The sequence below is a fragment of the Phyllostomus hastatus genome, unplaced genomic scaffold (genome assembly GCF_019186645.2).
Source record: "Phyllostomus hastatus isolate PE091 unplaced genomic scaffold, TTU_PhHast_1.1 phas_scaffold_1674, whole genome shotgun sequence".
Classification (NCBI taxonomy): Eukaryota; Metazoa; Chordata; class Mammalia; order Chiroptera; family Phyllostomidae; genus Phyllostomus; species Phyllostomus hastatus.
In genome coordinates this window covers 19,068,183-19,095,177 of record NW_025334011.1, presented here as the reverse complement: position 1 = coordinate 19,095,177, position 26,995 = coordinate 19,068,183, and the positions used below count along the sequence as shown (strand labels likewise).

The window sequence follows — 26,995 nt, the reverse complement described above, 5'->3', positions numbered from 1 at the left end:
TCATTTTCATTTGTTTCCTGGATACTTTTTGATTTCTCCCTTGATCTGGTTATTGACCCATTCATTATTTAATATCACATTATTCAGTCTCTATATATTTCACATTTTTGAGTTTTTTTCCTTGAAGTTGGTTTCTAGTTTCAATCCATTGTGATCTGAGCACATGCTTGATATAATTTAAATTTTCTTGAATTTGTTGAGGCCTGTTTTGTGTCCTACCATGTACTCTAACTTTGAAAATGTTCCATGTGCATTTCAAAAGAATGTATATTTTGCTTCTTTTGAGGTGAAAGCTTCTGTATTGATCAAGTCCATTTGATCTAGAGTCTCATTCAGTGCCACATATCCTTGTTGATTCTTTGTTTGGACAATCTATCCATTGTCGACCATGGGGTGTTAAAGTCCCCTACAATGACTATATTGTTTTCAGTATCTCTCTTGAAGTCCTCCAAGATTTCTTTATATATTTAGGTGCTTCTATGTTGGGTGCGTATATGTTTATAAGGGTTCTATCCTCCTGTTTGACAACTCCCTTAACCATTATGTATTGACCTTCTTTGTCCCTTTTTATGGCCTTTGTTTTGAAGTCTTTTCTTGTCTGATATAAGTATTGCTTCCTCAGCTTCCTTTCCATGTCCCTTTGCTTAAAATACTTTTTCCATCCCTTCACTTTCAACCTATGTAGATCTTTTGTTTTATGTGGGTCTTTTGTACACAGCACATATGTGGGTCATGTTTTCTTATCCATTCAGCTACTCTATGTCTTTTGATTGGAGTATTCCATGCATTTACATTTAAGGTTATTATTGATAAGTATTTTTTATTGCCATTTTTGCCCCTTCTTTCTCTCTCTCTCTCTCTGAGCAGCCTCTGGCCTGCTCGCTGGGCTGGGTTGGGGCTGAGAAATCCCCTTGCTGTGCACCTTTTTGATCCCTCTGCCCAGCTGCACTCAGTGGGAGCAAACCATGCTTTCAATCTTTTCCCTTTGCTGGCAAGGCAACTGTGCACAGGGTCCCTGCCTAGCATGCTTATCTCCCCTTTTAAAAAATCTTTCTGGGCACACCCACTGCAGTACTCAGTCACTGTCTGGTTTTCCACACGTAACTACCTCTCCAAAAGCCAAAAGTCTCTCCTAGTCACAGCTGGCCGTGGCCTGCCTCCACCTGACCCAGGTGCAAATTCAGTGCCCCTCTCTCTCTGGCACTCTCCTGGATAGCATTTCCACTGCAGCTATGGGTATACTGTTCGCTGTGTGTGTATAGCCTGGATTTCCCTGACTTTGTGTATTCAAGTCACTTCTGTCCCAATTCTGAGGATTCTCTGCCCTGGGATTGGAGGGAGTTTCAAAGCTGCAATTTCTGACTTGGCTGTCCATGGCTGCAGGTGCCATACACAGAGTATATCCCCTTCAACTTATAAAATCTCCCTACCACCCATTGTGAAGTGTCTTCAGTTCTCATTAGCTTCCGAACTTCACGACAACTAAGATTCTGTTGAATGTTCAGTTCATTTGTTGGCAGATAACCCAACTCTCTAAGTTGGGATACAAGAACAAGTGGACTCAGCTTCCACTTACTTGGCTGCCATCTTCCCTCTCCCAATAGCCTTTTACTGTAGATAATCTGCAGTGCTGTTGGGCTCTAAACCAACTAATTAATTTCCCTATGGGTTTTTTTATTTCAGTGGATATTTGTTATAATTCACCATTGTTCTTGTTTCTTTCCTAATAATACATCTGGATCATATTATTTCAAACATGCAAAATATCAAGAGTTTTTTGTTTCTTTGTTTTGTTTTGTTGTATTATATTTTGTTTTTATTTTTACTATACATTATTATATATTTATTATATATTATATATTTGTTATATATAAAGTATGTAATATATAAATAATATATAACAAAAATTAGATATATAACATGTATATGTATATAATATATATCTAGGATTCTGATTTTAAAAATCAACTACAGTAATAGTGGTATAAATAGATGCATCTATTTTTTAAGTGGAAAGGTCATTATATATATCAAGATATATCATCAAGATATATATATATATACACATTAAGATATATGTAGACCTCAAGATATATATACATCAAGATAACATATACATCAAGATATATACACACACACACATCAAGATATATATGGACATCAAGATATATATATACATATATAGCTTAAGGCCCCTCTTTAGAAAAAAGAGGGGCAAGATTTATGAACTTTTTTCCTAAGTCTCCCTAAGTATTCTCTATAAAAGGAAAAGTACCTGTCCAGTTACCAGCATTTCCTGTTCTTTGACTGTGCTTTTAAAGTAGACATAATATACAGAATATGGACAATTCAATGCCTGTAAATAAAGAAATATCCACAGGTCTAGATCTATAGATGCAAGATAACTTGTTCTATGAAACAGCAGTTTGTTATGGGATGAATAGAAAATAAATTGAATACATAATTATGTAAAAGAAAATCTTTTTTTAAGTCAATGTAACTTGACAGATAACGTGTGTACTTTTTTGGAGAAAAATAATCAAACTAAAAAAAAAAAACCCAAGATAAATTGTTCATCATGATGACTGAACTGATTTGCAGTGAACATGTAACAGACAATGGTGATATTAGAGAGAATCATTTGGTTTAGAGTTGATACTTTCAGGTTCTCTTTATAAGCAAAGAACAGACCAACAGACTATAACAACCCAACTTTATTCTATTCACACACTTCAAAGATGTAATTACCAGGAAAAAAATCTTTTATTATCATCTAGGATTCTGGTTTTAAAAATCAACTACAATTATAGTGGTATAAAATAGAAGCATCAATTTTTTAAGTGGAAGGGTCTTGATAATACATTTACTATTATATAAATTATTGATTTTCTTTTCTGGTTGTCATTCCTTGCAGAGAGTGAATCTGTCCTTCGATTTTCCATTTTATGGCCATTTTCTACGTGAAATCACTGTGGCAACTGGGGGTAAGTAGTTTTCTATCCACTCACCCTAAATAATCTATAGTTTTGCTACAGTTATTATTTTTAATTTACTCCATATTTCAAAAGGGACATTTATTGGTAAAACTGTTGTCTTCTGTCATAAAGTCACAGCTATAAATAAAACTTAGGAACAACTACTATAGCTATTGGAAAAACTATTCAATAGGAAAAATAATGTAGTTCTAATAATTTTCAGCTTAGATTCACCTCCTCTGCTTTCCTTCTGAATTTTCATTAGTTTTTGGTAGTATGGTAATACTGCATGAATGGGACTAAAGTAGAAAGAAAAGTTGCTTAAGAAAATTTTTCATGTATTTTTGTTTAGTTGATAGATATAAATATATATATGGCTATAATAGATATAACCATATGTATATTAGCTTTAATTATTTACTTTCTTTTAATGTCACCTATGTTGACTGACAACTCATTAGAGAGTTTTATTTTTTTAAAGATTTTATTTATTTATTTTTAGAGAGAGGGAAAGGGAGGGAGAAAGAGAGGAAGAGAAACATCATTGTGTGGTTGACTCTCACATGGCCCCCACTGGGGACCTGGTCTGCCCTGGCATGTGCCCTGACTGGGAATGGAACTGGCAACCCTTTGGTTTGCAGCCCAAGCTCAATTCACTGAGCTACACCAGCCAGAGTGAGAGTTTTATTTTTTAAATATATTTTATTGATTATGCTGTTACAGTTGTCCCATTTTTCTCCTCTTTATTCCCCTCTGCCCTGCACCCACCCTCCCACCTGCAGTACCAGCCCCTCCCCCCATTAGTTTATGTCTATAGGTTCTATATATGAAGATCTTTGGCATCTCCATTTCTTATACTATCCTTAACCTCCCACTGTCTATTTTGTACCTATCATTTATGCTTCTTATACCCTGTACCTTTTGATAGGGATGATAACCCTCCATATGATCTCCATTTCTCTAGTTCTGTTTCTGTTCTAGTTGTTTGCTTGGTTTGTTCCTACTTTTATATTTTTTTAGGTTCAGTTGTTGATAGTTGTATTTGCTGTCATTTTACTGTTCATATTTTTTATCTTCTTTTTCTTAGATAAGTCCCTTTAACATTTCATATAACAAGGGCTTAGTGATGATGAACTCCTTTAACTTGACCTTATCTTGGAAGCACTTTATCTGCCCTTCCATTCTAAATGATAGCTTTGCTGGATAGAGTAATCTTGGATGTAGGCCCTTGCCTTTCATAACTTGGAATACTTCTTGCCATCCCCTTCTTGCCTACAAGGCTTCTTTTGAGAAATCAGCTCATAGTCTTATGGGAACCCCTTTGTAAATAACTCTCTCCTTTTCTCTTGCTACTTTTGGATTCAGTTGGACTGCCTGGTCCTCTAGCCATGGCTTTGCCATGAGTCCTCTCCACCCTGGCTGCCCGTCTCTGCCCATCCTACCAGTCTAAATGAATATTTCTTCTTGAAATCCTTGATTGTTGGATTTCCATACATTTCAATTTTCTGGCAGTTCTGGTTGTTTTTATTTTTAAATTTGTTGTCGTTCTTCTTTTAGTTGTACGAGGAGGCAATGTGAATCTACCCACACCTCCATCTTGGTCGGAAGTCTTCATTAGAGAGTTTCAAAAATAAACACTAGAATTCAGTTTGAATGCTTTTTGTTTTATTTTTCCCCACAGACTTTGGAGATTAGTGTAGAGATTACCAATACCCTTGAAAGGCAACAATCAGTCTTTGTTGTATATCCCAGAAGTCAGAAGTATTTTAATCTTTGAGTGCTACTGAGAGATAAGCAAAATGCCCAATAATATGTCTCCAGACCTAACATGGAGTAGAGAAAATAGAAGAATAAGACAAAAACATGAATATTAAAGAGTAAGTAAAGAAGCAAATTAAAAGAAATCTACAGATGTGTTGAAAAGGCTGCAGCGCATCTGTGCCTAAAGCACCATAGTCCAGAGCCCTTTATCTTCACAGGGTTTTATTATTGCTCTTCTGGATGGCATTAAAAGCACATTGATTACTCTTCTCATATTTTAATATAACACTTAGGAGATATGTAGGATTCTGAAAAAGATATGTAATCAGAAATATCAATGGTCAAATAAAAGTTGTTGAGTAGTTACTTGGAGCAATGGTGAATAAAGCTACACTGCATTAGGAACATAAAGCCTAGTAGGCTATTAGAAAAAGTGAAGTTGACTATGGAGAGAGTTCCCTAGAAAATACTCATGATGAAGTATAGGTTTTCAGGGATGATAAAGCTCAAACATGTGTGATAATTCTTTAAGGATTTATAGAAAAATTATTGTTTAATTGAAGGCTATCACAACTGCTCTGGTTATATAGGGAAAGAATGGATTCCAGGGAAGAACATCTTGAGTAAATATTCAGAAGAGGAAATGAGTATCATATATTTGTGATAGTAAACAATTGAGTGTGAGTAGAAGTGGGAATATGTTTATAAAAAGTGTGGCATATTGAGGTGTTAAAAAATGTAGGTTGGGAAAGATTTGCATAATGTCTCTAGGGTCAGTTTTTGTCACTAGTTCTTAATTAGGTAAGTAATAAATTTTAAGTAAATGGATATAGACATTTGTATTATGCCTTAAAGTATAAGAAATATACCAATGTTAGTTTTGAATACATATAATTGAAAGAACACCACAATAGTTTGTGTGACAAATATGTTTTTGTGATTCTGTGGCTTCAAACCAAGAGAGAGAAATGATGTTATGAACAAAAATTATGAACTCAAGCAGAAGAGGGAGGTAGGTTTAAGGAAAACCAAAGGCTTCAATTCTAAAACTTTTAAATTTTGTGTAAAAAGAAGGACTACATATAAGCAAAATTTACACAAAGACTGACTTCCTGAGCTCACGTGTATTTCTGCGCTAGAATAGTGCCAGGCATTTAACAGGCATTTAATTTTTTTATTTATTATATTTTTATTTTATTTTATTAATTTTATTTTAATTGTTGGTGCAGTACAATTTTCTATTTTTTACTCCTATCCCAACCCACCCACCCAGCCCTCCCCTCCTCCCTCCCATTTCCACCCACCCCTAGTTTTTATCCATGTGTCCTTTATACTCAATCCTGTAAACCCTTGCCCTTTTCCCCTGAAATTCCCCTGAAATTCCCTCTCCTTTCCCCTTGAACTCTGTCAGTCTGTTCTTTATTTCAGTGTCTTTGGTTATATTTTGCTTATTTCTTTGTTTTGTTCTTTAGGTTCCTGTTAAAGGTGAGATCATATGGTATTTGTCTTTCACTGCCTGGCTTATTTCGCTTAGCATAATGCTTTCCAGCTGCATCCATGCTGTTGCAAAGAGTAGGAGCTCCTTCTTTCTTTCTGCTGCATAGAATTCCATTGTGTAAATGTACTATAGTTTTTTGATCCATTCATTTACTGATGGGCATCTAGGTTGCTTCCAACACCTGGCTATCGTAAATTGTGGTGCTATGAACATTGGGGTGCATAGGTTCTTTTGGATTGGTGTTTTAGGGTTTTTAGGATATAACCCTAGCAGTGGAATTGATGGGTCAAAAGGCAGTTCCATTTTTAGTTTTCTGAGAATATTCCATACTATTTTCCATAGTGGTTGTACTAGGCATTTAATTTTAATGCATTGAAAGATTGAATGAAAAGGAAAAAAGTGAAATTAAAAGAGTGCCCCTATAAACCATGGCTTAACATCATGTTATCTCACATTTTTAAAATATGATTAAATATTATTTTAGAATATGGACATTAGTCAGTTTTTCTAACATTCAGGCTTCTATGGTTCCACTGAAATTTAAAGTGAGTGATTAATCACATCTGTTCAAAATGTATATACACAGTGATAAAAATATTAACAGCTTTGTACTTTCAGTTTCTCAAATTGTTATCTTTAAAATTCATGTCAGTGATTCAGCTAATATGAAATAAGATTTCCCTTAGCTGAATTGGTAGAAAAAAAAACAAACAGATGGCTATATCATGTATATTTCTCTAAGTCCAATTTCCTTTTAAAAGATCCTCAAAATAATAAAAAAATGGGTGTCTTGAATGATGTATGTCTTCATTGAAGAAAATACTAATGTAAGGAAACTTTTTCCTCTGCTTAAAATGCAGTAGCATGGAACTTGCTACCTCTTTTAGAGAGGCATAGGCAAGATACTTTAGACGTTGAGCTGGGTTTCTCCAGAATGAAACCAGAACCTCCTGAAAAAGTTTTTGGCTAAATAAATAGCTTGTTTGCACTTTCATTGATTGTTTATTTAATAAATATTGATTGAGCTCTTACTATATGAAAGGTACAGTACATGATACTTCAATGTATGCAGAGAAGAAGAAACTAGAGTTTTTGTTCAGGAGCTTAGAATCTAAGAAGAGAAGGTACATATAACTTTCAGTGCTGAAGGAGCAGGAGGTTGCTCATTCTCGCTGGGCCAGTCAAGTACAGGTTTGTGAAAGAGCTAACATTAGACACTGGCCATACTGGATTTTTAGTTGGCAAAGAGGCAGGTTGAAAAGAGGTGGATAAGGAAGGGGTATTCCAAACAAGGGAATGCTGAGCTAAGTGTCGGTGCTGAGCTCATAGTGAACACGTTCGGAGTTCCACTAAGTAAATATGTTTATTTTGAATGAAGAGTTGGAATAAGAATGTACTAAAGGGAAGATGAGAAGAGCAGTGAAGTAGTACTTTGTATGTTGGAAATTTGGATGGTACCCAACAAGCAATGGGTTTCTCTGGGAAAAGAACAGACCTGGCCTGCTCTGGCAGTGGAGAGCAGGATGAGGTGTGGGGGTGAAGGCAAAGAGAACAATTATCACCAGGTTTTTCAATACTTCTGTATGGACCTGAACTGAGATGTATTCAATGGAGCAGAAAAGAAACTAGTGCAAGACCATCTGAGTTGTTTAATCACCACAGTTGCAAAAATTTCCAGCCAAAAGAATCTATTAGGACTCAGTGAATAAAAGTAAGAACACTTAAAAGAAGACTTCTGAACCACAAGCTTTTTAAAAGAATTCTTGTTTACTCTATTACAGTTGTCTCAATTTCCCTCCCTTTGACCTCCTCTTCACAGCCTACCTCCCTACTCCCACAGTCAATCCCCACACCATTGTCTGTGTCCAAAGGTCATAGGTGTTCTTTGACTCGTCCCTTCCCCTTCTTTCCACCATTCCCCCCTCTGACAGCCCTCAGCCTGTTCCAGGTTTCCATGTCTCTGATTCTGTTTTGCTTGTTACCTTATTTTATTCATGAGATTCCTCTTATAAGTGAGATCATGTTGTATTTGTCTTTCACCGACTGGCTTATTTCACTTATCATAATAGTCTCAAGTTCCACCGCAGGTTTTGATGGATGTTTTTTGTGTGATTGACTAGGTATTATAAGCATATAGACCTGCCCAACAAATGCTCATTACCTTACAAATTTTTAAAAAGTTATTAATTGTGAAAGGCCTAGAAGAAAAGTCGAAACCACAGTCAGGTTAAATAAAGTGTACTGCAGGCCATTCTAAAATAGACTGAGGACTAGGATTTGTAAGTAGGAGAACATAGGTTTCTTTGAAACTGAAGTGAATAGAGATATTCTTGTCTGTGTCTACAAATTCTTCTTGAACTTGTTTCAACATTGGATTTGGGAAAAATAAGCAAAATCTTAAAGTGGACTTTTTAACTATAATTTCCTTCATTCCTACCTCACTGTTTTCCCATTTCCTGTGCCTTCCTTAAAACCATTTTCACCCTCCCTCTCTCTAATTTTCCCTCTCCCTTCCTCCCTTCCTGCCTCCACTCTCTCTCTTCCCATAGACACAAATTTATTTAAAACTGAAATGAAATTAAAGAGAATATCTTCTGTTATTGCTGGGATCAATATTGTTTCAAAAAGAAAGTAGTTTGAAAATAGAGATATATACATAATTTACTGTGACTCAGCTTTACATATTTTTAAACTATGAATAAAATAAAAACTAAATTATATGGTCCTCTATTTATAAACTACAAAAGTGAATCTTTGCTTCTTAAGCATTTTAATTTTCAAAAGCTTCAATTATCCATACAGATAATACACAAAATGAATTGGAAGAACCATATTATATTCTGGTTCACTGGTAGCAGAATCTGAATGCAATAATTTCTTTTTATTTAAAAAATACTTCAGAATGTAAAGATTTGAGGCATTAAAAAGCTAATCTCCTATGCATTTCATAAAAATATTTCTATTAATGGCACCAATAATTTGTATTGTTTGCGTATCACATTGCCTTTTACTTTCTTTCTACATGAATACTTTAATTGTTTTTTATCATTAGGTTGCTAAGGTGACCTTTTAAATGCTTTACAAAGTAGATTTAGGTTTGAAGATATGATTTTTAATTCCTGCAGCCATCACTAGTGATTATATTCTTCATGTGTCCATCATGGGTACACATAACTATGAAGGTGGGCGGGGTGGGGAAATGCTGCTTTAGATGTTGAGGAAGAGTTAAAGTCATCCAGATAATTCTCAGTCTAAAATTTAAGTATGTAGGCAGATGCTGATTCATAATTAAAATACTGTGGAATTGCAGGAGTTGTACATGAAATTAGGAATCAAAAATGACAGGAATTTAAAAGAGGATAATGAACATGTATTGTTTTCATTGACTGTGTGAAGGATTTGCCCTGCCTTCCTTTCTGCACAAATTCCTAGTTGGAGATTTAATAAGAAAACCACTTAGAATTAGACCTATTTTATTTTGTTTTGCAACATAGTAATTAATAAAATATAAAATGTTCATTAAATAATCCATTTTTAATATCTTAAAGGTTAATACATGACATTAAAAAAGTCAAACATGCAAAAGTAAAATATAAATCTCCATTGTTTCCCTGTCTTCTAGTGCACTAGCTCCTCTCCCAAGAAAAAAATAACCATTATTCTTTGAGCTATGTTTCCTTTTCAATTCAAATTGGACTAATTTTTTATATGTGGTCAAATTCATTTGTTTTTCCCCCCTTTAAGTCCCCAATAAGAGAGGTTGAAGAGTAGTGCATGTTATCTTCATTGGGTTTTCAGGAATGATAGTATCAAATATTTTAGCTTCTATTTTGTTTTTTCAAATGGTAATATTTTAGCTATATTTCCAAATAATATATTATGCTTTTTAGAGGGACTTGCTTAATAATACTTATAGAAGACTTTTAAGAGCAGTAGAGAGCAGTCAAACATGCAAAAGTGATCAATTTATAAACATCAACCCCGTCGTGGTTCAAGTATATAACCTCATATAACAGAATTTGATGCATCCATTAACTTTCCGGATGTGGTGAAAAAGTAAATGGAGTTATTTTGTCTTTTTTATTATTATCAACACAGAGCAGAGATGATGGGTGTCTAGACATATGATGCATGAAAGGAAGGAACTGAAGGGCAGTACATGCTGGACAGAAGGCAGTCCTCTTTATCAACCTGGGGCATATCTGTCATCTCTAAGTGCATTGCATAATCTCCACTAAAGACCAGCCAGGGCTGGCATTCTCTGAATCTGTGACTGTCCGAAAGTCTTACAAAAATTAGCAATTCTGTCACACATGGTAGAAAAATTTTGAAATGTTCGTCTAATTGTGTTATCAGTAGTCATAACTGGGTAACAGGTGTTATTATAATCAGCAGACCTCACATATTTGCTTCTTATTCTAGCCCTTGTGTAACAAGAGCACCATGAAACCAGTCATCAAAAGCACAGTTAGTTAAGGGTGAAATGATAGGGATAGAGGATGGACATTGTCCCAGTGGTATCCAGGCTGCCTTTCATGAACTTGACATTCACTTAATTGTTTATAATCCAATTTGAGAATGTATTAAAGACCCACCCTGAAAGTATATTAAATATTCGTTCAGTTATATTATGTATGATGTGTTGCTTTTGAATTAGAAGGCAGCTATCCTTATGTGTACCTAGTATTTCAGTGCTACCTTTATTTTCAGGATTTTTTCTTTTTTTTTTTAGTATGTCACAGAAAACTAGTAGATATAATGTCAGAACAGCCCAAAATTGTGTTCTGAGCTCAACTGATAAGCTCTGGAGCTGAGACACAATATGGAAAATAGATCTAAATGTTTTGCTGGCTCTTTCTAATGGGGTTGTTGTGGGTATAGATTACCTTGTTGATCTGACTGGACTGAAGACTACAGAGAGATTCTCGTTTAATTTCCTTAAATTATCATTCAAGTGAGAAATTTTTGCTGAAGGCAAAAAAGAAGAGGAGAATGCCTTTAATTGTTTCATTATCAATTTTCACAGCTACTTTTAAAACAAAGCTTCCCTCTAGTAATGGTTTGTAGAGAAAATCCATAGCACTGTAGATTAATCCAGAAAAAAAAGAATTTGGAACAATTAATTTTTCAAAAAAATGTGACATGGAAAATGTTTAATTTTTTTAAAATTTTGGAAAAATATAAGAGCATAAAATTTCCACTTATGAGTTTACTATTTATGAAGTTTTAGTCACTGAGCTCAGCTCTGAATAACTTTTTTGCTTTGATAAGTGGTAATCTCCATAGGTAATTTATGTCATGCTGTGTAGCTGAGACAGCCTGTAGAAGCTGGGTAAATGGCTCTTCTCTGTTGAAGGCATGGAGTCGGGGACAAGTTCAGGTCAGAAGGCATGAATTCCAGAGCACAGGATTCCTCCAAAAGGACGGTTATACAGGACAACAGCTATTGGCTGCTTTTAGTAGATACACTATTGGACAGATAGAAGGAAAGAATGGCCTGATGGGACAGCCCACAGATAATTCAGTCTAGTATTTGGTCAAGAGTATGTAGAATGAAGGATTTCAGGACCAGCTCTGAAGATGCTCTGTAGGTATTGGTAGAAATAAGGACTTACAATAGCTCTGTGTCTATAAAACTATCTCTATTGAGAAGTCTGTAGCTTTATAATATTGTCCAAGTGGCTTCCCTATTTCAGTGTATTCCTTGTCCAGTGAATAATTGTCTGTTCTACATACATACAGAATATACAAATTACTGGCTTTTTCCATACACATATAGATGGCACACCTCTCTGGTCAAGGACAAAAGCATACATTTCTCCCCCCGCCCCCCCACAGCCAATGGGCTCTTTGTACAGTGGTCGATCTACAGCATTTCTCCTGCAGCTTGGCACCATTCGTTCCTGGCTCTCACCTATTGGGGGAGAAGGGGAAGCTGCTGTTCAATTCACTTTTAAAAATCTTATTTTCACACCCTGGCTGGCGTAGCTCAGTGGATTGAGCGCGGGCTGGGAACCAAGTGTCCCAGGTTCGATTCCCAGCCAGGGTACATGCCTGGGTTGCAGGCTATAACCCCCAGCAACCGCACACTGATGTTTCTCTCTCTCTCTGTCTCTATCTCCCTCCCTTCCCTCTCTAAAAATAAATAAATAAAATCTAAAAAAATTTTATTTTCATAGATTAAACTTCAACTGTACCTTTTAACATTTCATGCCTAGCAGGTGGCTGCCACTGAACTGATAAAAGGTTAGAATGAATAACAGACTCTGCCTCAGAATTTCCTGGCATGTTTTCTTGAAATGTGGAAGTCTGAGCTCTGCATCAGACCTATTCTGGGGAGGGGGTGGCAAGGACTCAGCACTCGGGATAAAAGGTGAAGACAGGAAGTGATGCTCTTAGTAAAGGATCTTTAAGGTGAGTTTGCATAGCATGCACACTGTTTCTGCCTAGGGTTTGTTTCATTTCAGTAAAAATAGCAGAATTTTCTAATGGTCCATATTTAAAAATGCACACAGGATTTGTACTTTTAATTAATTATTATTATTTTACTTGGGGAGACAGGGGGAAGCTGACACGGATAGTAGTGACTAAAAGTTCTAGCCACCTCTAAGTACCACCCTCCCTATTCAATCAGAATTTCTGCTAACAAAACTTGAGAATCTGCTTTTGAAAAATTCCCTGGGTTATTCTTGCTAAGGGAGCAAAACACATTTGAAGAAAGAGAGAGCCTTTATGTAACATCTGGTCAGTGGAGACTCTGTAGTAAAAAACGAACTTACAAACATCTTTCTACTTATACATGTTGCACGTGGATAAAACAATGGTAGGTTTTAGGCAGAAATTCAACTACAGCTGCCTATAAACCATAAAAGAAAAAAAAGTCACTGCTCCTCCCTAGATAGCTGATCTAATTACTCTCTTGTAATAGTTTCCTTGACGGGTCAAGATTCAGACTACACACACCAGATTGTTCTGAAAAGACTCAATGTCACCTCTGTTCTGTCTGTCTTCCAGAGCTTTTCACTGGGGAGGGGTGTAATTGTTTTCATTTTGCTTTGGTTTGGCAGTATTTAAAGATAGTTTGTGCCTAATGTCTTTCATTAACTTTTCCCCTAATCTATGTTCTATGCTATAATATGGTTTCCCCCCCTCTGCTCTTTTTTATGTTGTTTTCTTAAGATTACTCTTTTTAGATTTTTTAGTAAATTCATTGGGGTGACATTGGTTAATAAAATTATATATGTTTCAAGCATACAGTTCTGTGATACATCATCTGTGTATTGCATTGTGTGTTTACTACCCAAAATGAAATCTCCTTTTATCACCATATATTTGGACCTCTTCTCCCTTTCACACATTTCCCCCTACCCTTCCTTTTCCTCTGGTAACCACCATCCTGGTATCTGTATCTATGGGTTTTTGTTTGTTTGTTTTGTTCATTTTTGCTTTTCATTTTGTGTCCCACATATGAGTGAAATCACATGGTTATTGACTTTTCCCCTCTGACTTATTTCACTTTAGCATAATTTCTCAAGATTCATACATGCTGTTGCAAATAGTATTTCATCTTTTCTTATGGATGAGTAGTACCCATTATTTATTCATAAAGGTATGAATGCACCCCTGTGTTCATTGCTGCATTATTTGCAGTGGCCAAGGCATGAAAACTACCAAAGTGACTTGGTTGCTGTTTTGAAGGCAATTTTGCATACTGTTGTTAGTATTGTCCCAGTCCACACCCTAGATCTACAGTCTCCTCTGAGCTTGTTTGAAATGCAGAACTTGGGGTAGCCTCTTCGAATTAACATCATAGACATATGCTATGTGTATAAGATCTCAAAAGGGGCATAAAAGACTTTTTATTTTTTTCTCGTCAAGAGCAGAATTTAATAAGACAGTATCTGTCACAACTACTTCATTCAAATAATCCATTCTTGTAGTAGTTCCTTGGAAACCCAGGCCTGCAGCACATCCCAGCAGTTGACTTCAGAGAATGATATAAATGACAGTCTGAGTAATGGCCCTGTCACTCACACTCGGCTTAGTTTAAAAACACTGTCTTTTCAGAGGTTAACGTTTTCTATATGAGAGCCTTTTGTATCCTAAGTAAGGCAAATGATGTATAAGAAACCTGTTTTTCAAACTTTTAAAGGATAAAGAATAAATTAATACCTAATTAGGAGCTTTCCTGAGTCCTCAGTCTTGGAAAGGCAGAACTAAGAAGAAAAGTGTGAAAAATACCAAAGTGGCAGTCTTGATTTTAAAGCTTATCAATCGATTTTGGGTGCGTAGTTCAAATGCACATGGCCCGTGCTTCCCCGTGGGAGTCAAACTTCCTTCTTCTTGGCCCCCACAGGCCAGCATTTCATGTGGAACCTCATATTAAGTTTGTAGAATCTGCCCTTAATTCTCATATTTTGGCTTGAAGAGTAGGTCTTCATGTGTGCTGTCCAACTTGAAGATATTGAGGATTTATCTGTAATTCAGAATATTTAAAATAATTTATTAATGCTGAACAGTTAGGATGAAAATGTGTACCTCGCACATTTGTCTATTTCCATAAAGGAAAGTAAAATTCATTATGTTCATCCCATTGCTTTATATTGGGAGTAGCTTCAAGCCAATAATGTCAATATCGTCCAGTGAGATACTTGTTTGTTAAGCACATATGTAAAATCCTGAGTGATCCTATAGCCCCTGGAACCTTCCAACCATAAGTGATTTTTCTTCCTCCAATAGATGAAGTTTAAGCATTTAAATGTTGACACCTGACAGTTAGATACACTGTCCCTGATGAAGAGACCGGACTTGGTAGTAATGGAAAAACATTTTTTTAATCTAATGAAGTACTTGTAGATCATTTAAGACTAGGGGCAATATATTTGCAGTTTGTTTTAAAAGAAAAACAAATAGGCTACATTTAGGAGGAGCACTTCTCTGAGTGGACTGTGGCTTCCATATCCTGCATTTATTTCATTAAAATCATTTTATTAATGATTTCCATGCCCCTTCTGACATATCCTGGAAACTCCCAGGGTTTTAATTAAGTATATGGTGGTTGTGGAATTTGGTCACACCACCATGCCTGTGCCTTCACTCAAATGCTAATGCATTTAGCCTGTGCAGAATGAAGGCAATGAATATATAAATTCCCATAGCATAGGCTTCATAAATCACTATACTTTTTTCCCATAAAATCAAAATGATCTAAACAACAATGGGTGAAAAAGTAAAAATTTAAATACTTTCTGGCACTAGGAACGAGGCGGCCTGGAGGTGTTTCACATCTCCCTTAACTCTGTTTCTGACGAGTAGTACCTAAGTGTGGACTAAGGATTTCTCCTCATGCTGTGCTTTCTGTGCCAAGGCTTACTTTACACAGTGGAAGGAACTAAATGATTCCAATATGTATTAAATTAATTTTTAGGGGAAAAATCCAAAAGCAAGTGAGAATTTGTGGACTTGCATTTAAGAACAAATTAGAATTATGAATGAATGAGATATTTTTCTGGGTTGAAGAGAAGTATTGATGTTCAATATTTTAGTGAACCTATTGTTATTATGAGAGTCCGTTATTTAAACCATGTTGGGCACTACTGATGAAACATACCAAAAAGCATGGTCTCTGTCCCCAAGAGAGCTAGAGGTATATTATATAACTGCACAGGGGTGCTGTGGTACACCTGTGCTAGACCATTCATATCTACCAGCAGATATACAGCAGAGTATGTTGGTTAAAGGTACAAACTGTAGAGTAATATGGCCTTGGTTCAAACCCTACCTCTGCAATAAATAGTTTTGTGCCTTCTTTTCCTTAGTATTCTTACCTGTAAATTGGGTATTTCAATAGCAGCTGTCATGCATATTATGAAAATTTATATGCTATAATACATATAATGTGCATAGAACAGTCCTCAGTAAATGCTAAACACTCAGTAAATGTTAAGTACTTTTTGTATTTACTAAAGAATATATCTATGGCACAGTTTAAGAGGGTTTCTATAGCATATAATTTTCCCCCCAAATTATATTTGACCTTGTCTAAAGAACACCGCTGCTAGGTTCTGGGACACAAGCTAAACTCACAACCAGTTATAAGGTTCATGCTAGCTTGTCCTCCCACACTGGGTAATTCAATCAGTACTTAAGCAAAACCATAAATAATACATGTCATGGACTTTCAGAATTACCCACAAACAGGCAAAAGAGGAAATGTTACATTAGTTAAATTCAAAGGTCTACTGCTAAATTTATAAACACATATCATACATTACCAAAGGGTTTGAAAGTCCAAATTTTAAAAAACAGAGACAAAAAAAACACAACAATTAATTTCCACTGCATGTGTCATGAATGGGTTTACGAAAGATGCAACATTTGATTGAAGCAAGAATAGGGATTGGGTAGGCTGAGGAGCTAGGGAAGAGCACTGCAGGCAGAGGATGTAGAAGTACAGTCAGCTGTTCACAGCATGTACGGAGAGTGGTGAGTGGTCCAGTGACTTGTGCATGAGGTAAATGGAGATAATTACTAAGAGATTAGGTCAAGTAGATAGGTCAGAGATATGTATTATGGGTATGTCCTTGAAGGAGAAGGTTGAGCTTAATTTAGTAACTAGTAAGATGGAGCCATTGAATATTTTGTGGGTAGAAAGGAGGGTCCTGACTGGAAAGCAGCCCTATTGTCTGGTTCAAAAGCAATGGGACCTAAATTGGGCCCAAACAGAAAACCCGGAAGGAAAGGATTGAAAGAGGTGACAGTTCATTGACAGATCTCTTACACATGGCCATTAATTGACAGTGGAAGAGAGCCCAGAGGAGAGTAATAGTTAACTTATACAAGAAACACAGGATAACTAGTCCTCTGATGTATTTGGTGATAGTCCCACCTTTATTTTCACGTGGGCTCCATCTTGATTGGTAAAGATGAAAGTTAGCATTGAGTTCTATATCCATTGTATTCTTTAAAGAACTTTTTGCAGTTGAGTAAAGAAGAAGGAAAAGACCAAGTTCCCTGGCCTCACACACCATGGTAAACCATGGGGCTTGTGTAGTAGCATTGCCTTTGGCACAGCTGAATGTCAGAGAGGGTTGGCTTACCACAAATGAAGCTGAGCCTTCACCACTGGCTAAGCCAGCCGACCTAAGTGCAGGGTGCCTGGTGCCCACAGATGTAAATGGTATACCAATCCCATACCACTTTTTTGGAAGAGAGTTGTAGAATCAAATAGTAAACAGAAAAAAATGCCCAAGTGTATTCTGGGATACCAGGTTAAAGATCAACCATGATTCCCACCAAAATCAAGTAACAGGATCTACTTTCCACAGAACCTAAAGAAAAGGCAAAACTGACATCATTCTTAGATTTACTAACAAAATCTGAAATGTGACAACAGAGGATAAGGATGTCATATAAAATCTAGGCAAGAAGTAGCACTGGTGATGAGCAGAGTGAATGAATTAGATGAAGGAAGAATACAGAGGGAGACAGATTGTGTAGTTCTTCTACTCCCATGCCCTGGAGACACACAGTGAGTATATTTAACTTTTTCCATCTATATACAAGGGAGCACCAAAAAAAAAAGAACCCTGAATTTATTGAGACATTTTTCCACTGCTCAGAACAGTTTTTGAACTCATGAATTTTGATGCCTTTTAGTGCTTCTGCCATTTTTTGTTTCTCCTCTTCCACATCAGCAAAATGTTTCCCTTTGAGGAATTTTTTCATCTGGAGAAACAAAAAAAAAGTGGCTTGAGGTGAGATCAGGTGAATAGGGAGGGAGGGTCACATGCTGGTCACATGAACAATCAGCATGGTATGGGCAGGTGCACTTGTAAACCACCCATCATAAAGTGGGCAAACATGTTGAGTCTTCAAAAAAAATTCACTGAAGCCGGATGTAGCCTCTCACAACAATGCCAGCTGGTACACTGATATAGATGGGTTCCTAGAACACTCATCTAGTGGGGAAACTATATTAAAAGGGGCTCAAACTCCAGAAGATAAGTCCAGGTTTTTTTGGCGACCCCCTCGTATGTTCTCCTGCTGGTTTAGCCTCTTTTATTTTGTGTTATGTGAATGCAATGGCTAAGCTACAATAAGTGCCTTAAATTGAGTTATTTGTTGACAAGGAAAAACAAAATTAGAGAAAGTCCTGAAATTGTGGAGCAGAGTTTTTCTTGTGTATAATATGTGTGGATATTCCACAAACATTGTATGTATGTTGCACATTGAAAACAAAATGGCTTTGGTGTAAACTATCATTACTTGACTATTTTATTGAAGGCCCCAGAAAATAATTACTCCACAAAATGTATCCCGAAAGGTAACACTTTGCCACGTGTTAATATTAATTTAAAAACCATAATTTTGAACCATATTAGGAATATTATGGGTATGGTATCCCATTTGTAAGATTTCTTATATTAAGGATATTTTCCAATATCCCAATTAGATGCTGAATGAGTAAAAGTCAGACATGGTATCCTGAAATAATAGATAATAAATCACTTTGCTACCAGGGGAATTGCACACAGGGTGAAAATAGCCTTGTGAATTTGATCACTGCCAGCTTATCCATGATTTAAGACATTGGCGTGCAGATATATCCAGTCTAGAACTTGCTGGGGATTTACACCTCAAAGGTATTACTGAATTCAACACCCACCCCCACTTCTCACCACCAGTGTACCCCTCCCACAGTGTTCCCAGCTTTTGTGAACTAAACTCCACCCACTACTTTGTTCACACCTGAAACCTTGCTATCCTTCCTGACTTCTGCCTTCTCATGAACTCTTTTATGTCTAATAATTATCAAGTCTTGAACACTTGCACTTTTGAAACTTTTCCACATGCTGTCTTTAACCTTACTGCTATGTAACTTGCAGTTTCCTAAGTTATTGTTATGCTTCTAATCTTGCCCCTCCAAACTTTTTTTCCATGTGACAAAATGATCTTTTCTGCTTCAGTGGGAATTCCATGAAATGACAGCTATTTATGTTTCTTTATGTCTTATTGAACACCCCTCCTGTACTGAGTTTCAGCCATTTAAAAACCTCTGGGTTCCACTAACCTGATCCCCTTGTCCAATGCCTTCCTACCTACTCTTCATTCTCAGATCCTGACCTGCAATATCCCTGCAGTCCTTCGGGTCTCAGCGTGATGCGTTTCTTCATGGAAAACATCCACAGCCCCTAGATTGGGTGAGGTGTCGTTCCATTGTGCCCTCCAGTACCTGTCCTCGCTTCCTGCTGTAAAGTGTCTATTCCTCTATCATGCAGCCCCCTGCCTTCTGTCTCCTCCACTTACTTCCAGGTCTCCGAGAGTATGGATGTCAACCCAGCACCTGGGCCAGTACCTTTACAGTGGTAAAGGCAGTTAATAAATATTTGCTTGCTAAATACATGAATGAGTTTCATAGCTTCAACCACAACCCTAGTTCATAAATATTTCACTAATACAATGTCCATTGATTATTTCTTATAGTCTTATAATAATGTATATACCTGAAATGGTAGCTGCATTCCTAAAACAAATAAATCTAGGGATAAAACAGGTTGCTCATTGGACTCAGCTGCCCTTTATGGAACAACTTCTTGAATTAAAAGAAATTTCCATAATATTTATTCTGGTTTTCTTCTTCCTCCCTATTCAGGAGAATGTATGAAAATATCAGTAAATTATAGAATGCAAGTCTGCACTGATTTTTTGAGTATATGTCTTTTTTTTAAGAATTTGTACAGACAGATCTGCTTTCCATTGAAGATTCTTCATGCTCACTGAGCTGCTCTTGAGTGCCTGCACCCTCACTGCTGATGCTCGGGGTCCTGAAGGGGGCGGTCCTCGGCCACCTGCGCCATTGCCCCAGTGCAGGAGTGTTTGTCACTCAGTTAGCAAAATTAACACTATTATTTTTTTAAAATCTCATGAACTGGTTATTACAAAAAAATTTTTAAAACACATAAGAGAAAGTGGCAAAAAAACAAGCAAACAAGAAACTTTGCTTCTAATTTCAGGTGAAACCTTTGTTAATAATGGCTCATTTGGTTGCCTTTCACATTAATTGGAAACAGTATAAATGGCTTCAACAGAGATTTATATTCTGGTATATATGGAGAAAATGTGGCTATACATGGAGAATACATGGAGACAACCCAGGAACAGGGCAAATTATTACAGAATATTTTTCTAGCTATTAAATCTATAAATGACATCTTCATCTATTAATGAAATAACCATTTGGATTTTTATCTGAAAAAGGAACATAATATCCTGCACATTAATGATGATAATTGTGATATAGATTAAAATATTGGAGGTAATCATCCATAGCATTAGGTTGTTCCAATTACTGTACAGAGTTTTCAGAATTATTTTTTTTAATTCTGGAATATTCTAAGACATAGACAGTCAGCAGTTCTCTCAAGGTGATGCAGAACTGATCATTAAGATAAAATCTCCTGTGGGTTTGATTTTCTGTCCATTTTTAGACCAGAGTCTCTACTTCATTTCTGTCAAGGATTGTGCACTGAAAGTGATTCCTGGAAGAAATACCATGACTGAAAGCAACAGAGGGCTTGAGCAGCCTTACAATTGAGACTTCTCTTCTGCCTGCATCAAAGGACAGTAGCATGGATTCTGTAGGAGGCTGTGGAGGATGTGATGTTATTTATAGGGTCATTATGATATTGAGCTTTCCCTTCCCTTTCCCTCCCTCCTCTTCCCTTCCCACCCGAGAAAGGGATATGTGTGTTACCATGATGCCATGCTGACAACAGGATGCCATATGCAAGGTTTTATTCATTAGGCATTTGACTGGATATTCTTGGGGGGTGGGGACGACCTTAATATTAGAAATTTATACAAATGTGATGCCATACTCATAATACTCTTAATATTTTTAAAAATATGCTTTTTCCACTAATACTAATATGTGATGAACCTTTATATTTTAGGATTTATTGTTGGGGGGGAGTTATTTCCTGGGGTCTCCAATGAAATAGCTAAGTAGTGATTATTTACATTTAAGCTGTACTGTGCCATGTATATGGCATAGTCACACATATTACGCACAAGAAAAATCTAGAACTTCAGAACTTCAGGAAGTTTTTCTAACCTTGTTTCTAATGTGCTAATAAATCACATTTATTCAAGAAACATTTGCTGAGTATCGAGTATCCGTAACAGGTAGGTGCTGTGCTGGTAAGAAAGAGTGCCAGCCCTCTGGAACAGTGCTGTGCAATACGACAGTGTGGTCCATGAATATAAGCATATCTGTAACTGAAATTTTCTAGTAATATAAAAAGTGAAACAAACAAGCAAAATTAATTAAGGATATATTTATTTAACCAAATGTACCCAGTACAATAGCATTTCAACATATAAAGTTATCAATACTATAGTTTTACCTTAGTCTTCAATATCCAATGTATATTTTGTGCATGAAGCACATCTCAGTTTGGATTAGCCACATTTCATGTGCTCAAAAGTCACATTGTGGCTCATCCTACCATATCTGTGCAGGTGTAGAGGCTTGACATTTACTAGATTCAGTAGGCTTAGTGGGATTAATATGTGTCTAAAGGTGATTATAAAGTGTATGGAAACACAAAGTTGGAAACAATGAACCTACTTAGATAAAGGAGAAAGAGAGCAATAAATTCTTTTTTAAAGGAGCAGATCAATAAGCTACACAGAAAACAAAAACAAGAGAGAGCATACAAGGAGCAGGAAAGGGAACAATTAGTCATAAGTATTTTCCAGATTTCGAATAACTCAGTGATTGTTAGAGTGTTAAATGAAGAGGAGATAGTAACAAAAAAGGTATGAGCAGAAAGTAGGTTAAAGACAGAATTACTAGAAATCCCTCTGTGTCCTACTGAGAATATGGATATTATCTGGCACACAATCTAAGGCCCCTAGCTGGTTTTGATCAGGAGTTTTGAGGTGTGATGTGTGTTGTGGATAGGTAGTCCTGGTGGAAGTGTAGAGTGAATTGGAGTGGGGTGATGCTTAAAGCACAGGATAGTTAACAGGCTCCTGCATTGGCCAGAGGGATGTTCATGAAGATTAGCTGACTTATAAAACAGATTGCGGGGTCAAATAAGTTTGTGTAATATTGGATTAAATACAAACACACTTATCTTCTCTAAGATTTTTCAATCTCTGTGATGCTAATATTTATTGAAATTCACTAAGGATAAGTCATATGCAGTCTATTCCAAATTAATTTGTCACTTGGACTTTTTTTCCAGGAGTATCTTGCAGAACAAGTATTTTCTGGAATATCTGGCAAATGCTGATTTAGGAAGAGTCTTAGATGGAATAAAAGGAGGCCTCTGTGTGAAATTTCAAAGGTCTTTCTACTCTGTTTCTGGTCCAAATTAGGATTTTACTTGTAGGCAACAAATCCTTTCATTTGAATAAATGGCTTTTGCGTACGTCCCCTCCTTTTTCTTTCCTTCCTTCCTTGCTTCTATCTTTCTTCCACCAGAGCTGGAAAAATCAATTTGAGACCTTATAAATAATAATCTCTCCATGGAAGGAAATAAAATTGAGAAGTGTTGGGGTAAAAAGTCAAAAAGAAAAAGAAGGAAAGAGAAGAGAGGATAAGGGAGGACCAGCAGAGACAAGAGGAAAGGGGAATGGACCCAGAAGAGAAAAGAGAGGGGAGATGATTTGGTGGAGGGAGATCTGGGGGAGAACTAGAACGGAGAGGAAGAAATAAAAACAAAGGAAAAAGGATAGGGTCACCTGTATTTAGAATAACTGGCAGAACACTAATTTGAAAGAACATAAGCACCCTTATATTCATTGAAGCATTATTTACAGTCACCAAGATATGGAAGCAGCCCAAGTGTCCATCAATCGATGAGTAGATAAAACAACTATGGCGTTTGCACAATAGAATACTACTCAGCCCTAAAAAAGAAGAAAATTTTACCTATTATAACAGTATGAATGGACCTGGAGAACATTATGTTAAGTGAAGTAAGCTAACCAGAAGAAGACAAATACCATATGATTTTTCTCATATGTGGAATGTACTGAACAAACCAAACTAACAAGCAAAATAGAGGCAGACTCACAGAGAGCAGGATGACAGCTGAAGAGGGGTAGGATGAGGGTGTAGAGATTGAGCAAAATGAAAAAGGACTCAGACATGGACAGCAGTGTGGTGATTGTGGGAGGGGAGGGGAATATAAGAGAACTAAATGGCAATGGGAAAAAATACAATAAAAATTAATTAATTTAAAAATACACAAACTTGAATTTACCTTAAAGGAAAATAATAAATAAAATAAAACGGCTGGCAGAAGAAAAGAAAAAATGGAGAAAACTGAGTAAGGGGACGGAGGAAGGAGAAGAGGGAGGAGATAGTTTGACAAAGAGAGTGGCCAGCAGAGCCCAGTGGAAAAGGGAATCAAGCAGGAGAAACCTTCTTGCATTGAGGACTCCAGCTTACATCCTATGAGAATTATTTATTTGAAGGCTAAGTATTTGTTTCATATGTTTGGTTGTTCAGATTTATATTCTATCCTTGAAACTTAAAAGTTCATGAATATTTATAAGTATATGTCAGGGGAAGGGAATCAAGAAAAAAAATGTTAGCTGAAGTTGGTGAATATAAAATCATTACAAAATATTTGACGAACAATGTGTTCTCCTAATGGTAGGATCTGAATATTTGTTTTGTACCTAATTCCCTTCTTGGGCTTATCTGAATGAGATTTTTAGAGCACTTCTTCAGGTTTTCCATTTGTCTGGTTTCAAACCTCCCTAGTCACTTCATTTCTATCTGGTAATCTGCAGATTGCTCTCTTGTGAAGCCTCAGGAATGGAGTTTTGACAGCCCACTGACAGAGATCAGTGCTTCAGATTGATCCAGGAGCACTTTTCTTCTGTAAATAAGTAATTTAGAGTTGAGAGTATATTTCACAGAGCCAAAGTTAAGTGACATCTTATTATTTCACTAAGAAATGGGTCATTTGAATCAGGAAACACTGGGAGTGTGCTAACGGTCCTTACGTGAAGCAGGTGGTCTTCATGGCCAGGGCTGACGTGGATGGCAGAAAGATCATACTCTGAAAATAGCCCATGTCAGATTGAGTTCTGGAAAGGAAAAAAGGAAAAATTTAATAGCTGGCCTTGAAGTGAATACCCATATTCTGTCATTCCTCCGTTATTTCCCATGGCAGATTAAAGATACTGTTACTGTTCTAACCGTGTTTCTGTAGGGAGATTGAGAGCAGTGCCCTTTCCCCATTTGCGTCATTTATTCCTTAAAAAGTTGTCCCATTCACATATTTTGGATTTAGCATGATTCTGTTTGTTTTTACTTACAAATTTATTTTCCCTCACTGTTGTTGAAGATTGACTAGAAAAGAAAATGCTGACTCTGAAGCCAGCTCCCAGAAATTATCATTGTTCACATCTGTCGTACACTCTTCTGGCCATACAGAAGGGACCTTGAAATACCTACCCTTTTAGAAATTGCTGCTTTGGTCTAATTATGTCATGATCATTATCTCATGTCATTAATTTGTAAAACTAATGTCAGCATAGTGGTCCCTCATTTTGATAAATCATAACTTACTAATCTTTACTGAAATTTTATTTAAAAATTAAGATTTGAATATTTAAGTACTTTTATTTTCCATTTATTTCCTACGGACCCTCAATCAAGGCTTGTTTTTCATTTCTGTTCTTATTTAGTGTTTCTTTGTTCAGGAGTAAAATGTAAAATGGTAGTCCATGAATAGCAAAACAAGACAAGTGTGCTGAGTTGTCTGAGAGAGGGCCTGGTCTCTAAGCCATAAAAAATTGTTGCTTTTAGTCTTGCCTCTCACTTAAAGAGATCTGATGGGAAAGTTTTAGAAAGATAAAATCTAGTTAGGGTTGACTGAGAGAGGATTATGTTGCTAAGGCGCTTCTCTTAATTATGTTACACAGGAAACACTCATTTGTTTTACTATTTTGTTTTACCTATACCTTCTGAATCACAAAATCTCTTTCAATTGAAATAGCTTTTATGTAACAGGTAACATGGCATAGTTGTGATATAATAAGCAACTATGTAAACAAAATCAACATGTAATATTGATAGAAAAGAAAAATAGAATATTTTCCATATCATCTGTTCAGAAAATGACTTAACTGAAAACATAAGTCTAACTAGTTATTCTCTGCTTTCTTGTCACTGGAAATAAGTATATGATAAGTCACAATGAGTAAGAGAATCTCATTCTAGCAAATGTTGACTGTCCGTGGAAATATTCCCAATTGTGGAAAACCATAAGTAGCAGGGGAATGGGAGGAGTGTTGAAGGATTTCTGGTTAAACCAGTGAGTCACACAGAGAAAATCTGATACTGTTGTTTCCCACTGAGACCAAGATAACAAATGCTTGATCTGCATGTAGGAGTTTGTAATAAGTTTTTATATAAATTTGTAAATCCACTTGTGTTTCCATTTCTAATTTTATGCACATACGGGGGGAGATGTGACAATGAAAGGAAATAGTAGGTTTCCATAGCAACATTAGCAGAAAATCTGTAACATGGAGGTGATGTGGTATAAACAATTTTTCTTCTTCAAATGTAAAGGGTGGAAGTACAATAAACATTGTGTAGTTATCAGCCAAGTGCAGACATTTTGTGTAATTCAGAAGGCACTTATTTAACTCACAGTTGACTGTAACTCAGTTGCTCAGAGCATGTTATTCCTATTCTCTCTTCCCCCAAGTATGTGATTTAAGGTGAAATTTCCTTGGCCTGCAGAGTAATTTATAACAGCTTAGCCACACAGGTGACTGAGAATTAAGAGAGAGGAGTCTTTTCGTTAGTTAAGTAACTTTGCCAATAATTGGGTGCATTCCATACTTTGATTTGCCGTTTAGTCTTTTGATCTCGAAAATATTCATCACATGTAAAGCATACACTTCCTTCTCTTCAGCTTCATGCATTTCATCTCTCAAATCGTGAAAATTTTTGTTTCATTCCATTTCTTTCCTTAGTTATTATGCTATTTTTCCTTTTATTCTATTATAAAAGATGTCTTTGACTGATACCTGCATTGAAAAGTCAGTGTTCTTTTTCTGCTTTGTAGACTTGTCGGTACTAAAGCTGAACCACTAACACAGTGCCCAACACCTTGAAGACTCTAACAGTGGTAGACCAACCTTCATTGTCATTGACCTTTTTATAGTATCATGTTCTGCTGATCATCTCCTCCTCACAGAACATTTTCTTCCCCTGAATTTTATGAAATGACAGTATCTTGGTTTTTGTTTGTTGTTTGTTTCACCGACAATTTCTAAGAGATCCTTTTCTGTTTCATTAGTGACTACTACTTCTGTCTTGCTGTGTGCACAAGCATGCCCCAAGATGGGACTCAGAGCTTCTCATCTTTTTATATTTCAGATGTTTTTGTCCTGCCCTGTCCCCAAATCCATACTCTACGCTCCATATTGTTATTGTACCTAAATATCATCCAACATATATTTATTATGGGTAACTCAGTGCTTCCTAAAGTGTGGTACATCTGGGTGATTTTCATTGCCTCTGTGAGAGTGACTGAACTCTTTTTCTGACTTTTCACTTTCTATCAGTAGCACAGCCTTTATCTCAAGATATGGTCACTATTTATTCCTATAATCCTTTCACCTGTAAATCTAATCACTTATTTTTATTAAATGGGCTAAACAACTGTGCTGTTCCATTGCCATCAAGGGAAGGTTTCTGGATATATTTTGAAGGTATTGC

The 26,995-nt window shown here is 36.3% G+C and overlaps 1 protein-coding gene across 1 annotated transcript in view; it reads left to right on the top strand.

Moving 5' to 3' along the window:
- The window catches only part of PLXDC2 (plexin domain containing 2), a 408,905-nt gene that overhangs the window by 232,891 nt on the left and 149,019 nt on the right, over positions 1-26,995 (top strand). The window contains exon 4 of the mRNA XM_045858118.1: positions 2,915-2,984. Coding sequence (XP_045714074.1) covers positions 2,915-2,984 — 70 coding nt within the window. The remainder of the gene's footprint in view (positions 1-2,914; positions 2,985-26,995) is intronic.